Genomic DNA, 21,844 nt, shown 5'->3' with positions numbered 1-21,844 from the left:
AAAAACTACTTTCTCAATAAGGCTCTTAAACTGGATGATTAACCCTGCTCACCATGTTAGCAACTTTTTATTCTGATTGGACCTCCACGGAAAAAAAAGGAGAAAAAAAAAAAGTGGACATCTTTCATGCAGCTGTGTGCAAAACTACCTCCTCTGATTTAAATGAGCTTTATTCCCCAGAGTGCAGGGCATTGTTGAAGCAGGCATGTTTGAGCAGCTTCAACACAAAGAGCATCGCTGATTGAGCAGCAGGCTGCATGTAGATCACAACTTTTTGCAGCAAAAATGTTACTGTGGGCTTCCATAACTATAATGTGTTAACACGTATTTGTTATATATAAAAAAAAAAGTTAATTTCTTGGCGTATTTGGATTTCAGTTTTGTCAAGAAAAATCATATATTATCTTAAAATGCAATATAACACATTCCAGTTAGGTGTTTTTTTTCCCTCTTTCAGTAATCCACAGAAAAATCAGCCATTCTCTCTAAAGTCAACAACAACAAAAGCTACGATTTATACGTGTTTACAAAAAGACATGTGAGCAGCAAAGGTGAGGGCAAACCAGTCGTCCCCCTCCAAACGCAGAGCGACTGACAGGAGAGAAAAAACAAAAAACAGAAGGAGCGGGCGGTGATGCTGCTGCGCTCCGTGGGCGAACCCTACCTGTCATCGTAGCAGAAATCTGCGTCCAGCGTGTTCAGATAGAGACCCACAGCCACGGCGGTGCACACCAGCTCCGTGATCATCTCTCAAAGCCAAAAAAAAAAAACGGAATAGAAACAGTCAGAAAATAGAATCGGCTCTCTCTCTCTCTCTCTCTCTCCCTCTCCTCCTCCTCTCTCACTCCTCTGTTATTGTGCTCTGAGCTGAGCCGCTCGGCAGCACGGATCTCCGGGCATGATTCCGCTGTGTCCAGCAAAGTGTGTCAAAGTTTGCCATGTCCCCTCTAACCCATCGCGGTGAGAGAGCTGCGGGTCAGGGCTCTGCTATCCCCGGACCGGGAGCGGAGCTGTGCGCATTTCGTTGCCGCCGTGTCGTCAATGAGCGCATCTCTCTCTCTCTCTCGCTGCTCTGGTGCTGGAGCAGAGGCTGGGGAAGGAAGACGCATGTGGTTTTTCCCAGCTAAGACTGAGCATGCGCACTGAAGATTGTTCTTGGAAGTACCGTGTTACGGTGCGACACCGTACACAAAAGCAGCAGCAGGAGGCGGCGGCTGTGGGGCAAATGTGAAGAGAGGAGGGGTTAGGGAACAGGTTTAAAATCATGTCTCCGTTTACTTAAAATGTTGAATTATTTCCAATTTCAACAATTAAAGCGGAGCTTTTTAATGTTAGAAAATTCATGACACATTAATTGGTAATCTGTGATATATTGTGGACATATTTTGAAAATAAGCTATTTCATACAGTTTCCTTACAAAAAACATTACATCCATTGAAGCATTTCACAATGTTACACTGCAACCTCCAACTCCAGTGTTTTTTTATTTCAATTTTACTTGGCAGACCGCTATGGATGGAACCCCATAGGTCACACTTTGTAGAACTAGGTTTCCAAGTAGCTGTCACATCTTTTGATTATTTTCTTGTTGTTTGTTTAGACCCAGATTTAGTAATGCCATATTCTTGTTATTGTTCCAAATGTCTTGCTTTGTACATTTCGGTTGTTTTCTGTAGATCAGTGGATGTTTTTCGCCTTTCTTTGAGTCTCTGTTAATGGTTCATCTGTAGCTTTAGTGGTTCATCTGTAGCTTTAGTGGTTCATATTGTACCTCAACCGAACAGAATTATTCCCGGTGAATATATAGACTTCCATGAATCCGTATAGTTACTTTACGTTGACTAGCAAAAAGCCGTGGGCACTTTTCTGCTTCATAATCAATTTAAATTAAATGCCGAGGAGCCAGAGAAGACCTGGCTTCACATTATCGCATTCGTATAACGAATTATAAATATTGATTAATTTTCCCTCTGCCTACCCCGTCGTCTCTGTGCAGAGGCTAAACAGAGGGGGTCCTGAGCATGATGAATGAACCTTCGTCTTTCAGCCTATGGCTTGCATGTATGCGGGCATCGGCTTGGAAAGGCGCAACCTGGTCCCGCTGGCTACCAGCCGGCCGGAAACCTGTCCCACAGTTGGAGCTCCGGCGGGCGTAAATGCACCGCAGAGCTTTGGAGAAACAGAAAACAGATGGTTGATGACGGCCTGTGTGGCGCATACAGGTGTCGGCTCAGAATTTACCGAGACGGCGACGGAGCATCACGAAGGGGAGGTTAGAGTCGTTTGTAGGAGTGACCCGATTCAGAATACAGCGTGACCTCGACCTCGTGGAATCTGTTGGGTTTCTCAGGAGAAACGGTCGCAGTGCTTTTGGACCCGATTGTTAGATGTGTAGGCGACTTCATTTGAATTTATCTGTGTTCTGAGGCAATAAGACCTCATAGGTTACATTTGTTGTTGGGTTTCTTCTAGACAGAGAACCTAACAGACGAGCAAACATGTTTACGTTTAGTCATTTTAGTCTTCCATGTATAGCAGCAAACTGCATAAGTGATGAAAAGATTACTGAAGAAATCAAGATACAGATGCATTTATATTTGTAAAATGCCTCTTTCCTAACCAGGCAGCATTACATTATGTCATTATGACACCAGTGTGATCTAGCAACTAATTTCTGAAAAAACCCAAAACAGACTTTGTGAATATATTTTTGTTTAATCTATGTGGTTTTAGGAAGTGTCTGTCCTTATTCGAACCACATATTGTTCTGCTCATGAAGAAACCTTGTTACATATTTGACTTGAGTCCAATCTCTTTTCTTACGTCTGCGTGTGACATCTTCGACATGAATGTACATGCTTTGCCTATTAAGAGCTGTTCTGTTACGTTTTATGCTTGAAATAATGTAAAAGATGAAAGAGTCTGCTTATCATCACCTCTCATGGTCCGGGACTGATTACAGAACCGGCCAGTCAGGCAAAAAACCCAAACAGCCAAAACAATCAAACCGTGATTCAGAACAGAGACAGACCAGTTTATTTCAGTTCTGACTTTTATTGTCGCTCTGAGGGAAATTTGTTATATAGCATTAAAAAAACCAACAAAAAAAACGACAACGCGCAAGATAATGTAGGCAACCTGATCAATTCATCCACAAAATAAAGTTAAGTAAACAAAGAAAGGATCGAGTGTTAAATTAGACTTAAAGTACAATGAGATCCTCAGTTTTCTTGAACAGGCATTTTGGATGCAGCTCTTTGAAAATTATTTATGCCTTTTTAGTGTTACGTTTTGTCATGAGACCACATAACATCAAAACTTTTATGTTTTATACTTAGATTTACGACCTTTTCCCCACGGAGAGCGATTTCTGCCGTTGATCCAACTAAAAAAAAAAAAAAAAAGGCGAGAAAGCAACATGGCTTCCCGAAACCAGGTAGCTTGTTTATATACTAGCTATATTAGATTTTTAAATTGAAGAACAATTAAAATTTTGTCTTTATCTTTAAACTATTTACCTCAAAGGGGAATTTACATGTTTCATGCAAAGTGACATAGAAAATGCAAGCAGATTGCAAACTATCAACAAAAAACCCCTAAAAGAATATCCCTTACATTATCAGTGTCATTCTATGTACACGTGTTGCATAAAAATGACTAAGGAAAATGGAAAATGTAACATTTTAAGCACATTGTGACATTATTACTCTCAATTTAATTTCAACTAAGTTTTTCCTTTGGTACCAAAATTGAACTTCCAGACATACATTTGTATGTAGGCCAAAAACACTCATTACCCCGAACAAGATCAAGCAGAAAGTGAGGAAAGATAACAATCTGACATAAAACTATTACATATGCAAGACCAGTACCTATGAGAATGAACAAAACTTCTAAATCTCAAAAATCTGGACCATATGTTAAACTGAGGGAAAATACATAAAACCCAAATAGCCTATCAGAAATAATACCTCATCAACAAATGAACACCTTAAACATATCTGAATAAATGCAGATTCTATGGCAAACTGAAATTAAAGCTCAGATTTCTTCTATCTGTATGTTCTTTACCACACGTCTGACCCCTCTGCTGCTCTCATTAGTGACCATCTTTTACAACATGAGTGGTTCAGAGCGAGCAGCGGTTGCTTCCACGATGATTTTCACTCCGGAACGGCGGCATCTCCACCCCGGTAGATAAACATCACACAGGAAACGGACAATCAGGGTTGGAGGGACGGGGCTTTGCTTCGCTCTGGTCTCACAAAAATAGATGCCATTAATATCAGCAGCAGAGCAGCAGCCACTTGCAATCTGCTTCCGAATAAAAATCCACCCCAGCGCAACCGCCCCTTCCCAATTCTGCCCAGGAAGACGAAGAAAGTAAACTTCGTCCCGAACTGGACGGGACATGATGAATGTTTGGGTTAGGGGCTAACTTTGGAAGACCAGGCTAATTAACATGGGCTACTGTTGAAAGCCGTGGTGTTTTTGAGAAGGATCATTTGTTTTGTTCATGGAAGCAAAGAAAAATGTCGCAAACAGGCTTTGAAGGGTTTTTTTTTATTAGAAGGGGGGAAAATGGGGGGGAAAATGGGATACCAATCCTTAGGAGAAAAGCTAAATATGAGAAGAACATGATAGAAATACTTTTATATATTTTTAAGTATAATTGCATTGTCTTTAGTGCTCTGTATTCCGATGACCTGATCTCAGTTTCAACAATTGATGTTTCAGCCTTCATCAAAGTTCATTTCACACTTTTTTTTTTTTTTTAACAGATGGACTCACAAGCCGAGTTTCAAATATGTTACTCAAATTTGCTTTCCAGTCACATTTGCCTTTGAAGTGCCCGTTTTCTATCACGGGACGTTTTAGATCAATCTAACATGACTTATTTCTTCAGGACGGGAAGAACAGACGGAAAAGGAGAAAAGAAAAAAAAACTTGCAAGGATGCGTTTTGTATTCAACCTGAGCAGATGTCCGTTCTGCTGGCTGAACAAGGGGGGAGTATCGATCAGTAAAGTAGCTGAAACACAACAACTATTAATCTTGCACTCCACAGATCTGGTGTTTATAGAGATGTGGCGAGAAGTAATTTCATTTAAAGTTTGCGCAGGACCAGGGAAGCTTATCAGGACTGATGAAAAGTTGGATGTAGTTAAACACGAGGCGAACAGTTCTGGAAGAGGAGGTTCGATATGCAGCCAGAGATGAAATGGTTTGGGCCAATATTTTGGTGAAAAAAAAAAAGGAAGTTTAATCCACTTTGTTTTGGTTCATGACATAAATCCCCAAATATATGACACTGGCATTTGTGGCATTTCAAATCAAAATTGTGGAAAGATTTGAACCCCCACCCCCAAACATTTAGAGTAATCTGTTGGATAGAAATGACAGATAATGGTTATTTAAATCTGCAACAAGCTGATTGGGACTGCAGACATCTGATCGAGCAGCGAAGACAATGTGCCAGTGAAAGAACAGGCAGATGGTGGCCGGTTCTTTCTGATGGGAGCCTGCTATCACACCTCTCCCTAAAAAAAAAAAAAAAAAGAAAGAATAGTCACACATAAAAGAGGACATCATGACAAACAAGCTTCCTGGAAGGAATCTGGGTTGAGAGGAGATATATTTCAAAGGGGGATGGCTCTTCAAATATTCATACAAAGCATCCTGTATCCTTCTTCTACAACTTTTTCCACGTTGATTTTTTTTATATATATATTTTTTTGGCAGTGTTGAGATGATAAATCCCATTATTTTCCCTTCCAATTCCAAACTCTAATTACACTCTAACAAAATCAGATAAAGCTTAACGTACGAAGCCCTGGGCTTTAGGGATTTCTGGAGATGAATTTGCAAATCAGAGCGGATTACAGAGGCCTGGATTCAAGCAGCTCTGTGAGAAAGTCTCATCAAAGCCAAAAGCCAATACGTAAGACGGACTCCCCTCGCTTCCCTTCCGCTTCCTCCAATTCCTACCTGGCAGGGAAAAGTCCATGTAGGTTGGTACGGCCTTCTTCATTCAGACTATTTGTGTCTCAAAGCGTTCACCACATCCTGAGAGCCTTTTCCTGCCATCTGCTAAGTGCAAAGCCAGGAAATTGGAGTTTACCTACCCTCCCCATTGTACACTGGCAGCAGATTGGTGTGCAGCGTTTTGTTTTTCTTTTTTTCCCCCGGCGTGGACACTTGAAAGAGGCTGGATGAGTGTTGCACGAACATGCGTGTGACCATCAAGGCAGGTTTGACAGGATGTGACTCAGTCAGCGAAAACAAAACCCCAAGCCGTGTTGGACTCCCCCTCCAACGTCCTTCCCAAAATAAAAAAACACAAGCCACGTTCACATCTGTGACTTGCTTTCATTCTCGTCTGTCCGCTGCGGCAGGCTGTCGGAGCTCCCGAACTCGGCCCGGACACATCCCAGAGCTCCACGATCAGTCTTAACTGGGATTAAAAAATTTTTTTTAAAAAGGCTGTGGGACGTAGAACACTGTGAATGGGCTGCAGACGTGTCGGCTGCTGTAGCTGCAGCGACAGACTGAGGGGTGCAGGAGGAGGAGGAAGAAATGGTTAATATCAATCTGAATCCAGCAGATCGAACAGTTTCAGGCTTCATTAGTTCAGGATCTCCACTTTTTCTTAGTTTGTAAGAATTAATGCTTTCTGCATTTACATTTTTTTTATTTGATTCAGATTAAGTGAAGCGCATATAGAAACATACACTTCCAGGTCCATGAAAAATATTAGATTTAGTCTGAGGGTTTGACTACTAGACTTTTAAAACACACAAATATGCTTCGATCTAAGCCGTTCCATTCAAGCCGTTATCCTCCAAAGGTTTCTTTTCACAACTATCCTTTCATTTTCTCTATATGTCTTCCAATCAAATTTGATCTGCTTCAATTTTCCCTTAGCAGAAAAGAAACACCGAATGCCACCACAATATTTCACTGAGAGAATATTTGTGGATATCATTTTGGTCTCATCTGATTGAAGGTCCTTCTTTCACATGTTTGCTTTGTTCCCTCGGCAAACATCGGAGTCCTCCACAGCACAGCTGCATTTATGTTGAAATTAAGCTACACACAGGTGGAGTCTAGTATGAAATGCAACATATAAATTATTACATTTTCATAATTTTTATTAGTATTAAAAAAAACATGAAATATTTTCCTTTTACTTCACTATGTTGGGCTGATTTGAGTTAGCATACCACATACAATCACATCAAAATGATTCTAATGGCTCAAAGATGTACAAGTCGCACCTATTATAAAACCATTAGGAAAGAAGAGAATAAGTCGCATTTGGCCTCGCTCAACTTATTTCTCAACCTTAACTAGAAATGGGTTTTCCAGATGTGCCCAAAGTTCACTCAAATCCCAAAATACCCCCAATTCCCTGAAGGGTCTTTTAAAACAAGTTTTCTTAAGAGTCCAGTGACAAAAGGCTGCAAAATGCATCATTCGGATCACACAGGCCTCACAGATCTTCCAAGTTTTCTGAGTATTTCCAAGTAATAGAAAACTGCAAATGTTTCATTTATGTGGCCCATCAAAGTATCTAATTAAAGTTGAGGTCATAATGCACTTCAATAGTCGTTTTCAAGACAAATATGCCGACAGTCATATATAAATATAGTCTAAGTGTATCATCTCCATGTGCTTGTATATAAGTGTCTCAGCTTTTTAGTTTCGTAGAATGACTTTTAAGTCCGACGACGGCGTAGCATCTTGGAGACAGCAGGGGGTCGAACAGCTGAACCAATGCAGAGAAGGACACACCCTCCTACAGGAAACGAGAAACACACATTTCAAACAATGTCTGGCTAAAGTATAAACCATGAGTCCTGGTCACGAAGCGTCAAACGGATGGTTCTTTACCAGGACTTTGATAAACTTGCCAACGAGGTAATTGAGTCTTTTGATTCAAGTATAAGAGCAGGAACGCATCCAAACGTTCTAGGACATCGGCTCTCGAGGACCGTAGACGCAGACCGTTAGTGCTGGGTGTTCAGGGTGGTTTAGTGTTAGTTTTCCGACACACTGAGATTTGCCAAAAAAAATAAAATAAAAAATTGGTCTCTTTTCAACAGAGCACCTTTGTCCTCTTGCTCGTTGTGCCTAATTTGTGGTTTGTAGAAAATTGCCAAAGGCCAGACTTGTGCAGGATAAGCATTCATCCCGACAGGTTTTCCCTCCTGAGCTCTGTGCCTCTGCAGCTCCTACAGAGCTACCATAAGGCACCAAAACAGCCACGTTTTGGTACCTTTGTATCTGTTCAGCCTTTTTCAAACGAACTGAATATTGAGACAAACCTTTTTCCAATGCACGGCATACTTTTTAGATGTTTATTGGTGTTTGTTTTAGGAAAAAAAACATTTTTTACCTTACATTTCACACCTGCAGACTATATTTTTCTAAAGAAAAATCAAGTAAAATTTCTGTCCTGTGTTCATCTTAGAGAACACTCCAAAAATCAGCTTCGAGTGAACTCCTGTGTGTGTGGAAGATCACTGCCTGCGTTTGTCGTGTTTACAACTAATGCAACAGAAAATGTACTAAATACCTCAATCTGTCAGTGCTGGGTTGTGTAAGCTTGGCCTCGCGTGATTCCAAACTCATCACCACATGGATTACATTACTGTACTTCTGTCATCATCCTTTTCGTCCTCGAGGGACAGCCTTCAGCCCAGACCGGTGATGTTGATGTTACGTCGTTTGATTACATGACCCTAATGAGGAAGTCCATCTGACACATTAACCGCATGTACTCACCACTTCAAAGCTTTTCGGAGACTCCGTATCGCCTCACGACGGCTCGGAGCAAAGATTAGCTTGTTGTGTTTGGCCGCGGAAACGGAAGACTGCGAAACTGCAGGCTGCGTTCAATTTGGCTGACACCTATATTAATGTCGGCGGTCCTGATTTCGGCTGACATCTCCGCATGCTCGCTTTAATCATCGGGGAGGCGTATTTCAAATCCCAATCAACGGGCTGTAAGAGCCAATCACAAACGATGAGTCCAGCTGAAACGTAATGAAAGGAAATCAGAGCTGGAGCACTGCTTGGGCGATCAAATCAGCTGCGTTTGTTGCTCTGTTTTCATCTAATTTGTTGGATTGTTTGTTCTTTTTCATTTATATCCGAAGATCCCTAAGAAGCACTTCACAATGCAGATCTGTTACCGATCTACACGAGTGTTAGGTGTCCTTGGCTCTGCAACGTTGATGCTGATTTCATGCGCGACATCAAAGTTGAATCAAAACTCCCAAACTAAAATTGCAGAACCCTTCACATTTCTGGCACAATGCAGAAGCCCTGAGATATTTTAATCTTTCACTGCAGTCACATCATAACGGTGAAGGAATTGATGCAACAGCTACGTACTCTTCAGAAATCATTTCCTTTATCTTACTTGCGCAGTTCAAGTGGCTAAGAGAGAAGGACGTTTTATGTCAAGTAAAAAAATAGGAAGTCATGAAATGCAAATTAAATGTCTCTAGGCAATCAGATTAAAAACAGATAAGCATTTTAAATGCTTCAGTTAGATTCAGTTTGTCTATATTACTACAGTAATTGGGGGGGGGGGGGTTTCCACTATAGATATATTCAAATTAATGGTAATATCATCATTTTAGGTTGTCTTATTACTGTTTGTCGGAGGTTTTACATGACTTTTTCAGGGATTGCAACAAATTTTCTTTTAATACCAGAGAAACATACAGAGTAGCTATGAAATGCATTTTTGAAATCATTTATTTCTCATGAGTAAAAACACTATTTGGACTTTCTCCTTTGTTATTTCAAGAGTTAACTGTAAGTATCTACATTTCTTCATTGTGCATAGAAAATGGAGTTGAACTAGTCATGCCCAAGCCTCATGACCGTCTGACCTGGAGAACAAAGGGTTGGTGTTGGTGTAAGTGTGATAGTCTTGGATTACTGCTTCAAAACTTGGACAACATGCTGAAACTGATGGAACCATGAAATCTGAATCAGAGCAGGTAGTTTATACTAAACACTCTTATATTGTTTAGTAATTCTGCCAGAAAGAGTAAATCAAAACTCATCCGTTGTAATAACAAAAGACTCGCGGACAGATATTTGAAACAACTGCCGTTTTACGCAACCTAAAAGAGACGGATACATTACCTGTTCTTTCAGGTAGCAGAGACGATCCAGCAGAATCAGACCCTCAATGCACGGAGCAAGGGTCACCTTCAACTGCAGAGAGGAAGACGTGCTGAGTGAAGCTACGGTTATTGAGAGGAGTCACTCCCTTTAGCTCATGTCTTGTTCTGACATTTAACATAAAACAGCTTTGTGACTTGTTCCCATCCTGTTGCTAGTGTGCAATCACCCCGAAAAAAGGGAAAATTAGTGTTTTGTGTCCGGAAAGTAAATCTGTATTGTGGCTGACACCATAATTAGCAGCCTCGGGGGGGGGGGGGGAAACAAAACCAGGGCTGGTTTTCCTCCTCAGTTCAATTTTAGTCACGTAATTCCCCACAGATCTATAATTTATTTACAATTTGCAGGAATTAAAATACTTTACACCGAATTCCCTGAATTTTTGTGGTGGAAATGGAACCGCGTTTACGACAAAAATAAAACCCCCCCTGGATGCCATACGAGCTGTGAACGGTTGCAGGCTTCTTGGACGTTTTCACGTCTGAGCTCTATACGTTTCACGGTATCACATTTCCAAACTCTCAGCCCTTTTTTGTTTAATACGAACCTCCGTAAAAACCCCGGGTGTCGTCTGCTTACCATGTTAAAGGCGTGCATCTCGTCCATCCGTGCTTCGTACGTGTCATGGTAGCTCTGAATGTCACTGTCACAAAGCTGCAGAGGAAGAAGTCTAATAAGGAGGGTGTGGAACATGCAGCTAAAAGAATTTTTTTTAAAAAGAAGGTTTTGCGAGAAGACGGTGAGTGAGGCTTGTAAGTTGTTTAAGAGACAAAAATACGTCTTGCTATTCTTGGGCGACCAGATTTTTTTTTTGCTCGCCAGCCTTACGAACCATCGTTACAGCTTGCTGAAATAATACATCGGCTCCTATATACAGATATAAATCTCAAATCTCAATGTGAAATGGATGTTTGCTATGTCTTCCAGGAGTTTGTTTCGGGAAAGCGTTGCAAGATGAACGTAGTAATCGTGCGTCTGACCTTTGAGTCATCCAGCTCCAATCGGCGCAGAGCTCGCCGAACGTAGTCCACAAATGAGTTTGCTTTGGAATAAACATTCCCGACCCGCTTCTCGCTGTGGAAGCAAACACACCGTTTCTCAGTTCTGGCACGCTCGAACAAACCAACCTGTCACTCCTTCAATGTGTCGCCAGTTTCGCTTTACATCATACTTCGGAAATCAGGCCCTACCAAAGGGCTTAACAATGATGAATAGCTTCTGTCTAGCGTGGGGGAAGTAATGGATATTCGGTGCTAATGGCTGTCGTTAAACTGAGGTTCAGAGGGCAGGAAGGGCTCAGTGTCTTTTAGGAATATTTGATCTTGTCTGCAGCAGAAACATTTGATAAGGACTGAAGTGAGGTCAGCTGCATTTCCCTCAATTGTTCCCGGATGAAATCTTGCAGTGGGAAGTCGCATTTTCACACCATCTGAAAATGGGAAGCTTTTAAAGGCATAAAAATACCTGATTTTTATTTTTAATTTTGGAAACCTTGCAATATGCTCCGATAATTAGCTTTAATTTGAACCGTATGTGTCGAAATTGAGACCTAATCCATAATCTGTAATTGCCTTAATGCATATATCCAAAGCAAACATTTCTAAACAGGAAGTGGCAAAATGCCATATCTGTGCACATTTACAGCTCTAAGTACTGAGCACGAGGCCCGAAACACCTGAACTTCTTTTTACTAAATTCTGTATGTGCTTATTGAATGACTGTACTGGACCTACTATCAAGATGAAGAAGTAAAATTAACGTTTAGAGGTACTGGGCTCTATTATTTTTGGCTCAACTTGTTTATACTGATAAAATTCTTCAAAGTTTTGAAGGTCGGAATGATAACAGCCTGTTATGGTACTGCAAGCATGAGGGAGATCATATCTGGCTAATACCTTAAAGTAGTGACATGACGAGCATTTAGATCAAAGCTAAACAGCCCGTAATTCCTCTCATTTCTATCTCATTGTAGCCGTTTATGATTTTAACAACGTAACAGACGACCGTCAACGCTTCCAAGCTAATCTTTGTTTCAACTGGGCTATTTTCAACTCCACGGTCTGGTATAATTCATGGCGCGCTCCGTAACTGACTACATGTGGCTTTTGTTTGCGAGTCTCGGTTCATTTGAACTCAAACAAACCAGAAACAAAAAGTTTTCCTTTATGGTTCAGCGCAGCAAAAGCAAACCTTTTGGGTCCGCTTTGAAAGCTCGACGCCTGCTCTGCTCTGCTCTGCGTCCCGCTCACGGTTTTCACTGTTGCCGTGACCGCCGGTCACAAAAAATGTCCTAAATTGCTCTGCGTTACCTCTTATAGGAGCTGTAGTGGTCCCTCAGAATAACGTGAAGCACTGCACGGTAGAACAAAGACTCCATCTGGATCTGAAGCGAAAAGATAAGGCGGTTTACTGCGACGTCGCTCCAAACGGTGGGTGAATATTTCTGACACTTCCCCAAAAGTCAATGCAACACCAGCAGGCAATCAAGCCTGCTTTTGGATTCGTGCCTCGGCTCCAGCGGGTAATAATCAATCTTTCTGTGATTGCATTAATATTTATAAACATTCCATATTAATGGCAGCGGGTATCATGTGTCGGGAGTTGGCCCGCGGCCTCTTCGCTCCATGTTTTGAATAAATACACCAAAGTCAATCAACGACTTAAAACAACAGCAGCGGCATTAATGGACTGATTGTTTAAATGCATGCAGATCTACGGCAGTGATAGAGAGCAGCCTGGGAGGTTATTAATTGTGCGCGTTTGTGGTTTGAAATGAGCTGATGGATTTGTTTAGCTAAACGTAATGATGGATCCGCAACGGTTGTTTCCACTCTTGTGTGACGATGACTTTTAGTTTAGCATATTGAAAGTGATAAGTAGGAATGCTTTACTACTTACACCCTGGCCAAGTGAGACTCGCTCCAGTGCCTGTTTTGTAGAAGGAAAAAAAAAAAAAAAAAAGATTGTTGTTATAACAAAGTGTGTTCTGGTAAGGGGGAAACATTTTTTTTTTTTTGTAGACACAAGGGGAAAAACAAAGCAGTGCTGAACTGAAACATTATGACCATCTCTAACTTAATATGCTGATGATGATCCATTTCCCCTCGCCCCGCTCCACAAGAACCAAGTCCCCCACTTTCACCAGCCCATAGACTTCAGACCTTCACCCGCAGCCCCCAAAACATAAGAATTATAAAAGCATCAGCTTCATCTGCGGGTGATGAAAACGGTCTTGGCTTCACCGTCAGCTTAAGGGTTCTGCTAACAGAGACGTGCCTGACAGCACACATTTCTTTGCGTCATCGCACTCACCAAACATGCTGACATCCTGGCGTTCCTGCCGCAGAAGCAGGACTGATCGCGGAGGTACTGACTCAGGGGGAAACCACACGCAGTCTGCAGCGGTTCCTCTGACGGGGAAGAGACGGAGATAAACTCGAGAGTTTGCTGACTTGAGCATTTGGGCTCTGAAATGTTGTTCCACTGATGTGATTCCTCGTTAAAAAAAATAAAAAATAAAAAAATGGGCGAAATTACAGCTCGCATCTGTGCATATTTGCGTTGCCTCAAGCAATCCTAAATAGTCCTTTTCATGTGCACTGCAATCAAAAACAACAATGTATTTTATTGCGATTTATTGTTGCAGTAAATCGCAAAATTGTAAATTGATTTTTCAGCAGAAACGGGAAACTTTTTCAAATCTGCTCTGCTTTTAAACTTCATTGAAAAACATATTCACAGCCTGAGGTGCATAACCTAAAAGAGAAAACATTTCAAATCTGCATTAAAAACACACAGAATTCACAATTATGACACGTGAGCCTAACCAAAATTAAGCAGTTTGAGGGAAACTTCATATGTGGAAAAATAACCTACAGCGTTTGTGAGGTCGTAGAAGTTTATTTATTTTTTTTTATTTTTTTTTTTTTGCGTTATGAACCACATATTTCCGAGCAAGGGAGTTTCGAGAGCCTTCACGTACGTGCGTATTTCAAACGGGAGGGTTGCGGGTGTTGCTATCTGACGGCCCGACATCCTTCTCATGTCATTTCTAAAAGGGGTCAGTGACTGAGGCCGAGGAACGGTGCATGCCGGAGGATGCGGCGTAAGGAGGTACTAATAGCACGCTGCTTTCATGTGCGGCTGCGGTCAGGTTAAACTGTTCCGGACACATAATCACATTAGCAGCCACGTTAACTCCCCCCACAAACCCCCTGCCCAGCGTATGACCTGCTGACACAGAAGCTTGGAAACAAATGGAAAGGAGAAGCCCTCTTCTCCCCCTCCCCTCCCCGCCCGTCTGAGTGTTGGAGGTATAGCAAAACCGATACCGAGCATTTTATTTTTGGCTCCATGTTCGCAAATTGTATTTATCTTTTTCTTGCTTGGTTTACATGGAGATAAGAGAACCTTGTTGTGACAGCTTGTCGTGGCAAAACCAACTGCTTAAGAGGCGGACCAGCCGACAAAGTGAGACCACGCAGAACGCGGTGTGCCTGGTTAGCCATTAGCCAGGAAAGTCTAAGAGCTGACTTGCTGGAAATAATACCACCACTCTGTTCTTTGCTATTTTTTTATTCCTCAGATACCATGATGGACTATTCATAGCTGCAAGTACAAGGGAAGCTTGTGCTCCTTCCCGCAAGTAAGAGACCTTAGGTTTTGACCGTCACCATAGCGACATGTCTGGTTATACTAGCCTACAGTGTACCAACCCTTCTTGGATAATGGCAAAAATCGTTATGGAATAGTTTAATCAGTACAAGTCTGAGACATTGATTTGGTACAAAATTAATTCTGATCTCAATCCAACCAAACATCTGTGGTATGTACTGTTCCAGGGGTCTGCAACATGGGGCTCCGGGGCCACAAGTGGCTCTTTGGATCTTCCACCGTGGTTCTTAATAGCTTTGGCCAAAAATGAAAAAAAGAAACAGGTAGTATTTTTTAAAATTGGATATATAAAAAATGCAGTTTCTTTTTAACAGTTTTTGAGTATATATATATATATTTTTTACAATATTTGCATTCAATTTCCACATAAAAACGATGGGTCATTAAGTTAGAATCTGTGCATTTTTTTATTTTTACATAATTTTCCATCCCTGAGAGAAAAAAAATCCATCCTCTGTCTACATTTTATTTTAATCTTTATTTTAAATCTAAAAAATAGACAGAAAACGGTCCTTCTTTAAAAATGAAAAAAAAATTCTACAGCAAATATTTATCTAAAATTATAAGTTGCCCTTTCTTTTTTTTTTTTTTTTCCCCCTAAAAGAACGTGTGACATTTGCGGCTCTGAGTTTTATTTGACTGGCCTGAGAGTAAAATTGACTCTTGAGGTTGTAAACGCTGCAGACTCCTCTGCTGGATAAATAAGTACGAAACACGGCGCTCCCACCTGGCAGCTTCCAAAACAAGGACCAGCTGCTAACTTCAATCAGAGCTGTTATCGAAACATAAAGTGAGACCGACTCAGAATAATCCGAATGTTCATAATGTTATGCTTAATTGGTGCAAAAGCAATAAAAGAAGGTGAATGTCTGTTATCCTGTGCGAGCAGGTGGTGTTGCTTTTGCGAAATGCTATACTGATCCCACATGAGGTAATCTCCATGGATAATGTCGTTTAAACCGAATTGCATGAATTCCAAACCGGCAGCCTAAATAAACACATAACCCTGTGCGATGAAGTGTTTCAGCTTTCTAAATCCTTCTTAGGAAAGGGTGGGCCACCATGGGAGCTGGCCTGCAGCCCACGCTGCAAGAGTGGGCGAAGGCTTCGGTTAAAAAAACGTGGAAAGGACTTGTTTTTAATTGGCTGACGTGGTATCACTTTCTGCTCCTGGTTTCTGATGTTTCAGACTAGCTCTGACGATGTTGGCGTGGAAAGTCGAGCTCCTAACGAGAAGATGTCGGGTCAGGCTGCTGTAACAGCAGGAGGGCACATGTAGACAATTTCACACCGAATAAACTGGAAACTGGAGGAATATACAGAACCTGGCAGATATCAGGCTCACAAATTAGAGGCAGCGATATGAGTTCAATCCAGAGCGCAAAAGACGAGTAACAGCGAATTCCTTCACACACAGAAGCTGCAGGACGGTTTTCCTTCGACTCGGTTTCCTCTCCAAGTACAAAGGTTTTGAAATGCCGAACGTTCAGCAGCCGGCGCTGTAAGGACTCCAATCCTGGAGCTCAACATGACCTGCAGATTAGGAACTTGGCTCGGTCGCTTCACTCTCAGTGGAATATTTGACTCATTTCCCACAAAAGCCACACTGAAATGTTTATGTGGCTTGAGGGAAATGAAGGAAGGCGATAGTTCAGAGTGATAATATCAGAGTACAGGAGCCCCTGAAACGAAACGCCGCGGCGAAATGCGACAAAGTGTCCAGATACAAAAACAAAACCGTTCCAATCAGGTTTTCGTTTCAGAAGAATTTAGCATAATTAAAAAAAAAAAAAAAAAAGCAAAAAGCTAGCATTTTAAACTAGCATAATGCATTAGCCATCAGCAGTTAGTATCGCTAGGACAGCTGTCTGTGTGTATTCCTTAGAAAATGTACCATTACCCCAGAGATTTACACGTTTAGCATGTTCTTCATTGACAAAAAGCAGAAGTTGATACCTCAAAACGTTAAAACAAGCAAAACTCGTTGTGCTTTGTTCCGTTTTCCCGTTCTCTGCTAAAAGTCTTGCTCTCTCTTGATCTCTGGCAGCTTCAATGAATGTTGATAATGGTGTTTTCTTACAGCCTCTCACATGTCTGTGCTTTCTCTAGCTTTCATTTTTCACCAAATTAACACTAAAACTTTGATTTATATATATATATATATATATATATATATATATATATATATATATAGTGAATGTAAAACTGACAACATATTTTCATGTTCTATTTGAATTGAACATTTCTTCTGTGTTTTATTCCCATTTTATTGCTTTATTTAGGGTATCAAGGTGCTGGTTGGCCCCAGGCGTTCCTTGAGATTTTTTTTTGTGTGTGTGTGTGTGTGGTTACCCTGTCCGTCCGGGTTAAACTCCTCAGACAGCAGGTGGTAGCAGCAGCCCACGCCGCAGACGGCCGACAGCTCCGGCTTCGCCACAAACATCCTCAGCGTGCTCGCAGCCAAGTCGCCACACGTGTGCAGGCCGACCATGACGGCTTCCTGGAGTTTGGTGGAAAACACGCAGAGGATGAGGCAGAGGAGGACGGGTGAGGATCGATGGTAGAATTTATTGACGATGACACTGGCAGTCACGCCACTGAGTCGCTCTCCACTCCAGCAGGTGTAACTTTAGACGCTGCTGTGGGAGTCAAGTTTGCTACTAACCCATATGGTTTCCTCTACCTTACACACAATAAATGCATTCTCAGAATGTTTTTTTTTTGTCTCCTCACCTCCAGCTCAGTGATGAGATCCCGCAGCTCAGTTTCTGACGTGACGTAAGACGTGAGCGGCGAAAACACGCCGTCGGCGCCCTCTCCCCTGCTCCGAGCTTTCTTCTCCAGGTTCTCTCTCTTCCTCCTCTCCCTCTCCTCCGCGCTGAGCTGACTAGGAGGAACTCTGGGGGACGGAGGCTGAATCACGTCCGCCGACAGAGCGCTCAGAAAGTGCTCCCCTGATTCTGGATCGAGCGCCGAGTGAGTTTCTGCAGCCGGAGCGTCGACCGACGCCCCCGCATCCTGCTGAGAGCCACTACCCGCTAAAGCGTCCCTGATCCGATTCGGCCCACGTTTCCTCTCCACCGTCTCCGTTTGAGGCGAGGATTGGGCCTCCGCTTGGGTCCGTGCTGCTTTCGAGCGTTTCTGGTACGCTCGCGAGAACTTCTTGAGCTTCCTGTTCCTCTCCTGAGCACCGTGCGTGTTGGTGCTGGAGGAGTCGATGCCGAACACCTGGAGGCCGTACTGCAGCGACAGGAAGGAGCTCAGGTAGCCCTTCCCCGACCCCACGTCTATCACCTGGAATTCAATACGTATTTTTTTTTACAATGTTTTCTTTCTTTGCAATCATTCAAAAGTTAATTTCAATAAAAAAAACAAACAGGCATATTTTGCTTTATATTTCAAACGATTGCATGAATAAAGTTGCATTACTCTACCTGTTTGACTCCACAATGCTGGGCCAAACAAGCCACCGCCTTAGACATGCACTGGACTTCGTGGGATTTCTTTGAGTTCATAAACTCGTCTGGCTCCAGTTTATCTGTTACAAAGAAAAATCCAGGTTAAAAAGCTTCATCGCCTGAGTTGAACGTTCGTGGACAATCATCGTCTACTCGATTTGTATTCTTGGGATAAAGCCCGACCGATTTCTGCACACTCCGACTCGCTGCCTCTCAGGCTCTGCAGCAGCTCATCCCTGCTCACACACACTCCCAGGCCAGGAAGGGATTGGGCCTTGGCCGCCACTAGCAGCACATGGATGTCGACCAGCCGGTTTGAATGAATGCAAAACCCAAATGTTGTCTTGGAATGCTCTGTTGAAAAGGAAAAACACAAAGTGATACTAAGTTTGAATAAATAATTCCCAGCTAGAGCGGCTATGATAATGTCAATTAAGGTTGCAGTCAATTAGGAATTATTGATTTTGCTTGCTAACTTTGTTTATAATCACAAAACACGTCCTAATGTTGCCAAATAATGAAACCTTAATGCATAATAGCTCCTCTGAAAGCTTATTTATCTGCTTATCTGTTGTGAAAACAATGGCGAATCTTGAGCTCCTTTCCAGTTGACCTATTGTACAGTAAGACGGTCATGATAACTGGAAGAGCTAAAGAAATTCACAGTCCAGGTGAGAGAATGTGTCAAAATTAATGGGTGTTGGTTGTAAACTCAAATACGTCTTCTGTGGAAGAAGTAAAGAGTTCAGAACAGTTCAAAATTCCAAATGTTCAGACCTAAATATGTGGGGAAAAAAACGAATGTCAAGTTTTTTATTTGTAAAAATTAATTTCTTTAACATTTATGCACTATCAGATAAAATACGTTTTTTTTTTTTACGTAACAACGTGAGAAAAAGATACTTATGCCCAGTTTCTCTGACGTCTGTATTTACCCTTTTCTTTGTGTTCTGGCTCCCCCTCGTGGTCGCTACCGGAACTGACTGCTGCCAGGACCTCTTGCGGCGTCACAGCAATGAACCGCTTCCACACGTCGTGTGTGTAAAACTCGACCGTGTGAGCATTAGCGATGGCGAGAGTCACCGACAGGAAGCGCTTTACTTCATCTATCCGCCGCTGAATTTCTGTAAGGCTACTACAGGAGGATTTCATTTTGAAAAGCGATTTAAAGAGAACCTCAAAAGCATGTGTATTGTTACCTTCTCATGAAGACGTAAACCAAGTCGTTAGTAGTCAAAACCTAGTCGATGACATAAGGCTCTTTTTTCATGCTTTTGTTCTTTATATTTTCCTGATATAAAAGCTTACATTTTATGGGTCAGTATAGCGTAGAAAAATATTTAATCAACATTTAAATGACAATTATCTCGTAATTAACAACAGTAGTATTTGAGAAGAATGTAATCTATCCGTATTCGGTTATTCCTGCCTGGCTGAACTACGTCACCACGCAGCGTCAGCAGGAAAACGGCATGCGGCTTGAGAATAACTAGCTAAAGTAGCATGAGAGAGTTATAAACGTCCGGTTTTTCGTGATAATTCAATTTTCAAATGGCGCCGACGAACCAGAAAAGGAAAAACGACAAAGCTCAAATCAAAGATGGCAATTTTAGGAAAGAAGGCAAAGCGTCCGGTGGGGTAAACAAGAAAAAGAAGTGGATACCGCACAACAAAATTTTTGAAGGCAGCGTTAAAGAAGGTATGTGTGTCTAGTTTGTTCATTTTTCAAGAAGCTATATTGCTTAATTTATTAGCTAACTGTTATTGAGTAATGTAGATTCGGACTAATTTGTAAAATAAGATTAAAACGTGTATAATGACGAGGTTTTGTAAATTCATTCCCCATACTTGGCTACGTTACAACCACAAACTTCAGGGTATATCCAGGAATGTATTTATTATTTCTTTTGAATATTGATGAAACTGAGGTTGAATTACACGCCTACATATTGTCAGTTGGGTTAAATTTAAACTTTTACTGGGCCATTCTAACACACGAATATTCATTTATATAAACTCAAACTCAGGCTCTCTAGGACGTGTGTTTGTAGCTTTTAGATGTGTTTTTTTTAAACATAGACAATGGATGTCCCTGATTTCTGTTCCAAACTTTAAAACTACTCTGACACCTCTCCTAAAGAAATTCAGGATAAGCATTAAAACTTGCTGATTCCCCCCTCCCCCCCATCAGGTCAAGGATTTGCTTTTAAGAAAAAGGAGAAAATCAGACACGAGTACAACAAACTGCTGAGAAGGGAGCGTAAGAAGAACCCCAAGGCCAATGTGGTGTACAAGGAGGAGTACCCAGAACACCTCAAGCATCTGTACCTGGCGGAGGCTGAGCAACTGAAGAAACAGGCTTGGGAAAACAGAGTGAACAGGAGCAAGCTAAGGATGAGGGGGCAGATGAAGGACGAAACTGAAAATAACGCTGATGTCCCCGATACAGACTTAACTGTGTCAGGGACTGATGCTGAGCTGATGGATTCTGCGTCTGGGAATACTGAGCCAACAACATCGGAGCAAGAAAGGTGACAGTTTGAACCGTCGTAACACAAATCCCATACCAGAGGTTGACAATCGGCAGTTTATGTTTCTGTGTTGTCAAGGAGTTTGGATGTAGTGCATTTGTCATATTTATGAGAAATATTCTTTGACATGTAGGAGACATCATTTATTACTATAAATGTGTCTTGTTTAATTTGTGTTTACCGTATGTGTTGTTGGCATGAACTTGAGGTTTTCCACTTTGTGGTATTTATTGGTGTGATGACAAAAAAAAGATCACATTAATAATTCTTTTGCCTATATTACCGAGAATATGTGCCTCTTGATTTCTGAACAAGATGTTAATTATGTTTATATCTCTTTTTAGTTTTCCAACAAGCAACCGCATGCGAAAGAAAATGCTAAGGAAGACATCCTACCAGAAGACGAAGGAGGAATTTGAGAGCATTCAAGAAAAACGGAGACTAAAGAAAGAGGTGACGCATTTGCCTTTCTCGTCTAATGCTGGACGAATTTGCTGACCTTTTGTGACTTTCATTCGATTTCTTATTTAACAGGCGTACCTGAAGAACAAGCAGCAGAAAGAAGAAGCCACTCAGAGGTACAAGCAGAAAAAAGTTGAGACGTTCCGCATGCTGAGTCAGAAGACTAAGAAAGGACAGCCGAACTTGAACGTTCAAATGGAATATTTACTTCAGAAGATCCAAGGAACTGATAAATGACTCCTCTGCTTGAACTGATTTAACTGACTATCATTTAAAACCTGAAGGAGGGCTGTGATTTTTCCCTCCGTTTGTCTGAAATGACAAATTCTCAGCGGTAACTGAGGAAAATCGACATCTCGTTTCAGGTTATTTTGTAACATCTGTGTGCAGAAGGACTGTCAAACCACCAGGTGGCACTGTGGTGTGGAGATATGTTTTTTTTTTCTTTTTAAAGTTTGTTTCTTGTATAAAATAAAAGAAAAAGAAAGCACTTCTTTTTTTTTTCTTTAAACTAAC

General features: G+C 41.6%; 3 protein-coding genes and 1 long non-coding RNA gene across 7 annotated transcripts in view; 2 read left to right on the top strand and 2 right to left on the bottom strand.

The window, feature by feature from the left end:
- The window catches only part of tmtc2a (transmembrane O-mannosyltransferase targeting cadherins 2a), a 50,206-nt gene extending 49,026 nt beyond the window's left edge, over positions 1 to 1,180 (bottom strand). Inside the window, exon 1 of one of the 3 annotated variants that reach the window (XR_001776200.2) lies at positions 665 to 1,180. Coding sequence is in view for 1 of the 3 variants with exons in the window: in XM_008400628.3 (XP_008398850.1) it covers positions 665 to 747 (83 nt within the window). In the remaining 2 variants the exon portion in view is untranslated. The remainder of the gene's footprint in view (positions 1 to 664) is intronic. The other 2 variants (XR_014086013.1, XM_008400628.3) reach the window with 2 other exon arrangements.
- A 3,629-nt stretch (positions 1,181 to 4,809) lies between these two features.
- mettl25 (methyltransferase like 25) lies at positions 4,810 to 19,542 on the bottom strand. 2 transcript variants are annotated; one of them, XM_008400630.3, is made up of 12 exons: positions 19,271 to 19,542; positions 18,519 to 18,689; positions 18,312 to 18,415; positions 17,611 to 18,171; positions 17,230 to 17,377; positions 13,516 to 13,613; positions 13,102 to 13,131; positions 12,513 to 12,586; positions 11,184 to 11,277; positions 10,783 to 10,857; positions 10,165 to 10,236; positions 4,810 to 7,798 (listed from the first exon to the last, which is right to left on the bottom strand). In XM_008400630.3, exons 1-12 carry the CDS (start codon positions 19,485 to 19,487, stop codon positions 7,691 to 7,693), a joined length of 1,752 nt encoding a protein of 583 aa, XP_008398852.1. In that variant the 5' UTR covers positions 19,488 to 19,542; the 3' UTR covers positions 4,810 to 7,690. The 2 variants fall into 2 exon arrangements, 1 of the variants encoding a protein (XP_008398852.1); XR_014086014.1 differs by lacking the exon at positions 11,184 to 11,277 and having other exon boundaries at positions 7,732 to 7,798.
- Positions 13,608 to 16,682, top strand: LOC145550148 (uncharacterized). The gene is made up of 2 exons (XR_014086018.1): positions 13,608 to 14,673; positions 14,789 to 16,682. It is a non-coding gene; the product is annotated as an uncharacterized LOC145550148 (long non-coding RNA).
- On the top strand, positions 19,539 to 21,818 carry ccdc59 (coiled-coil domain containing 59). The gene is made up of 4 exons (XM_008400631.3): positions 19,539 to 20,034; positions 20,527 to 20,866; positions 21,211 to 21,319; positions 21,401 to 21,818. The coding sequence occupies exons 1-4, from the start codon at positions 19,887 to 19,889 to the stop codon at positions 21,563 to 21,565; spliced, it is 762 nt and encodes a 253-aa protein (XP_008398853.1). The 5' UTR covers positions 19,539 to 19,886; the 3' UTR covers positions 21,566 to 21,818.
- The last annotated feature ends 26 nt before the right edge of the window (positions 21,819 to 21,844 follow it).

Source organism: Poecilia reticulata, chromosome 23 (genome assembly GCF_904066995.2).
Source record: "Poecilia reticulata chromosome 23, P_reticulata-male-v2, whole genome shotgun sequence".
Lineage (NCBI taxonomy): Eukaryota > Metazoa > Chordata > Actinopteri > Cyprinodontiformes > Poeciliidae > Poecilia > Poecilia reticulata.
Note: the sequence above shows the minus strand (reverse complement) of the source record. Positions and strands in the feature narration are given on the sequence as shown.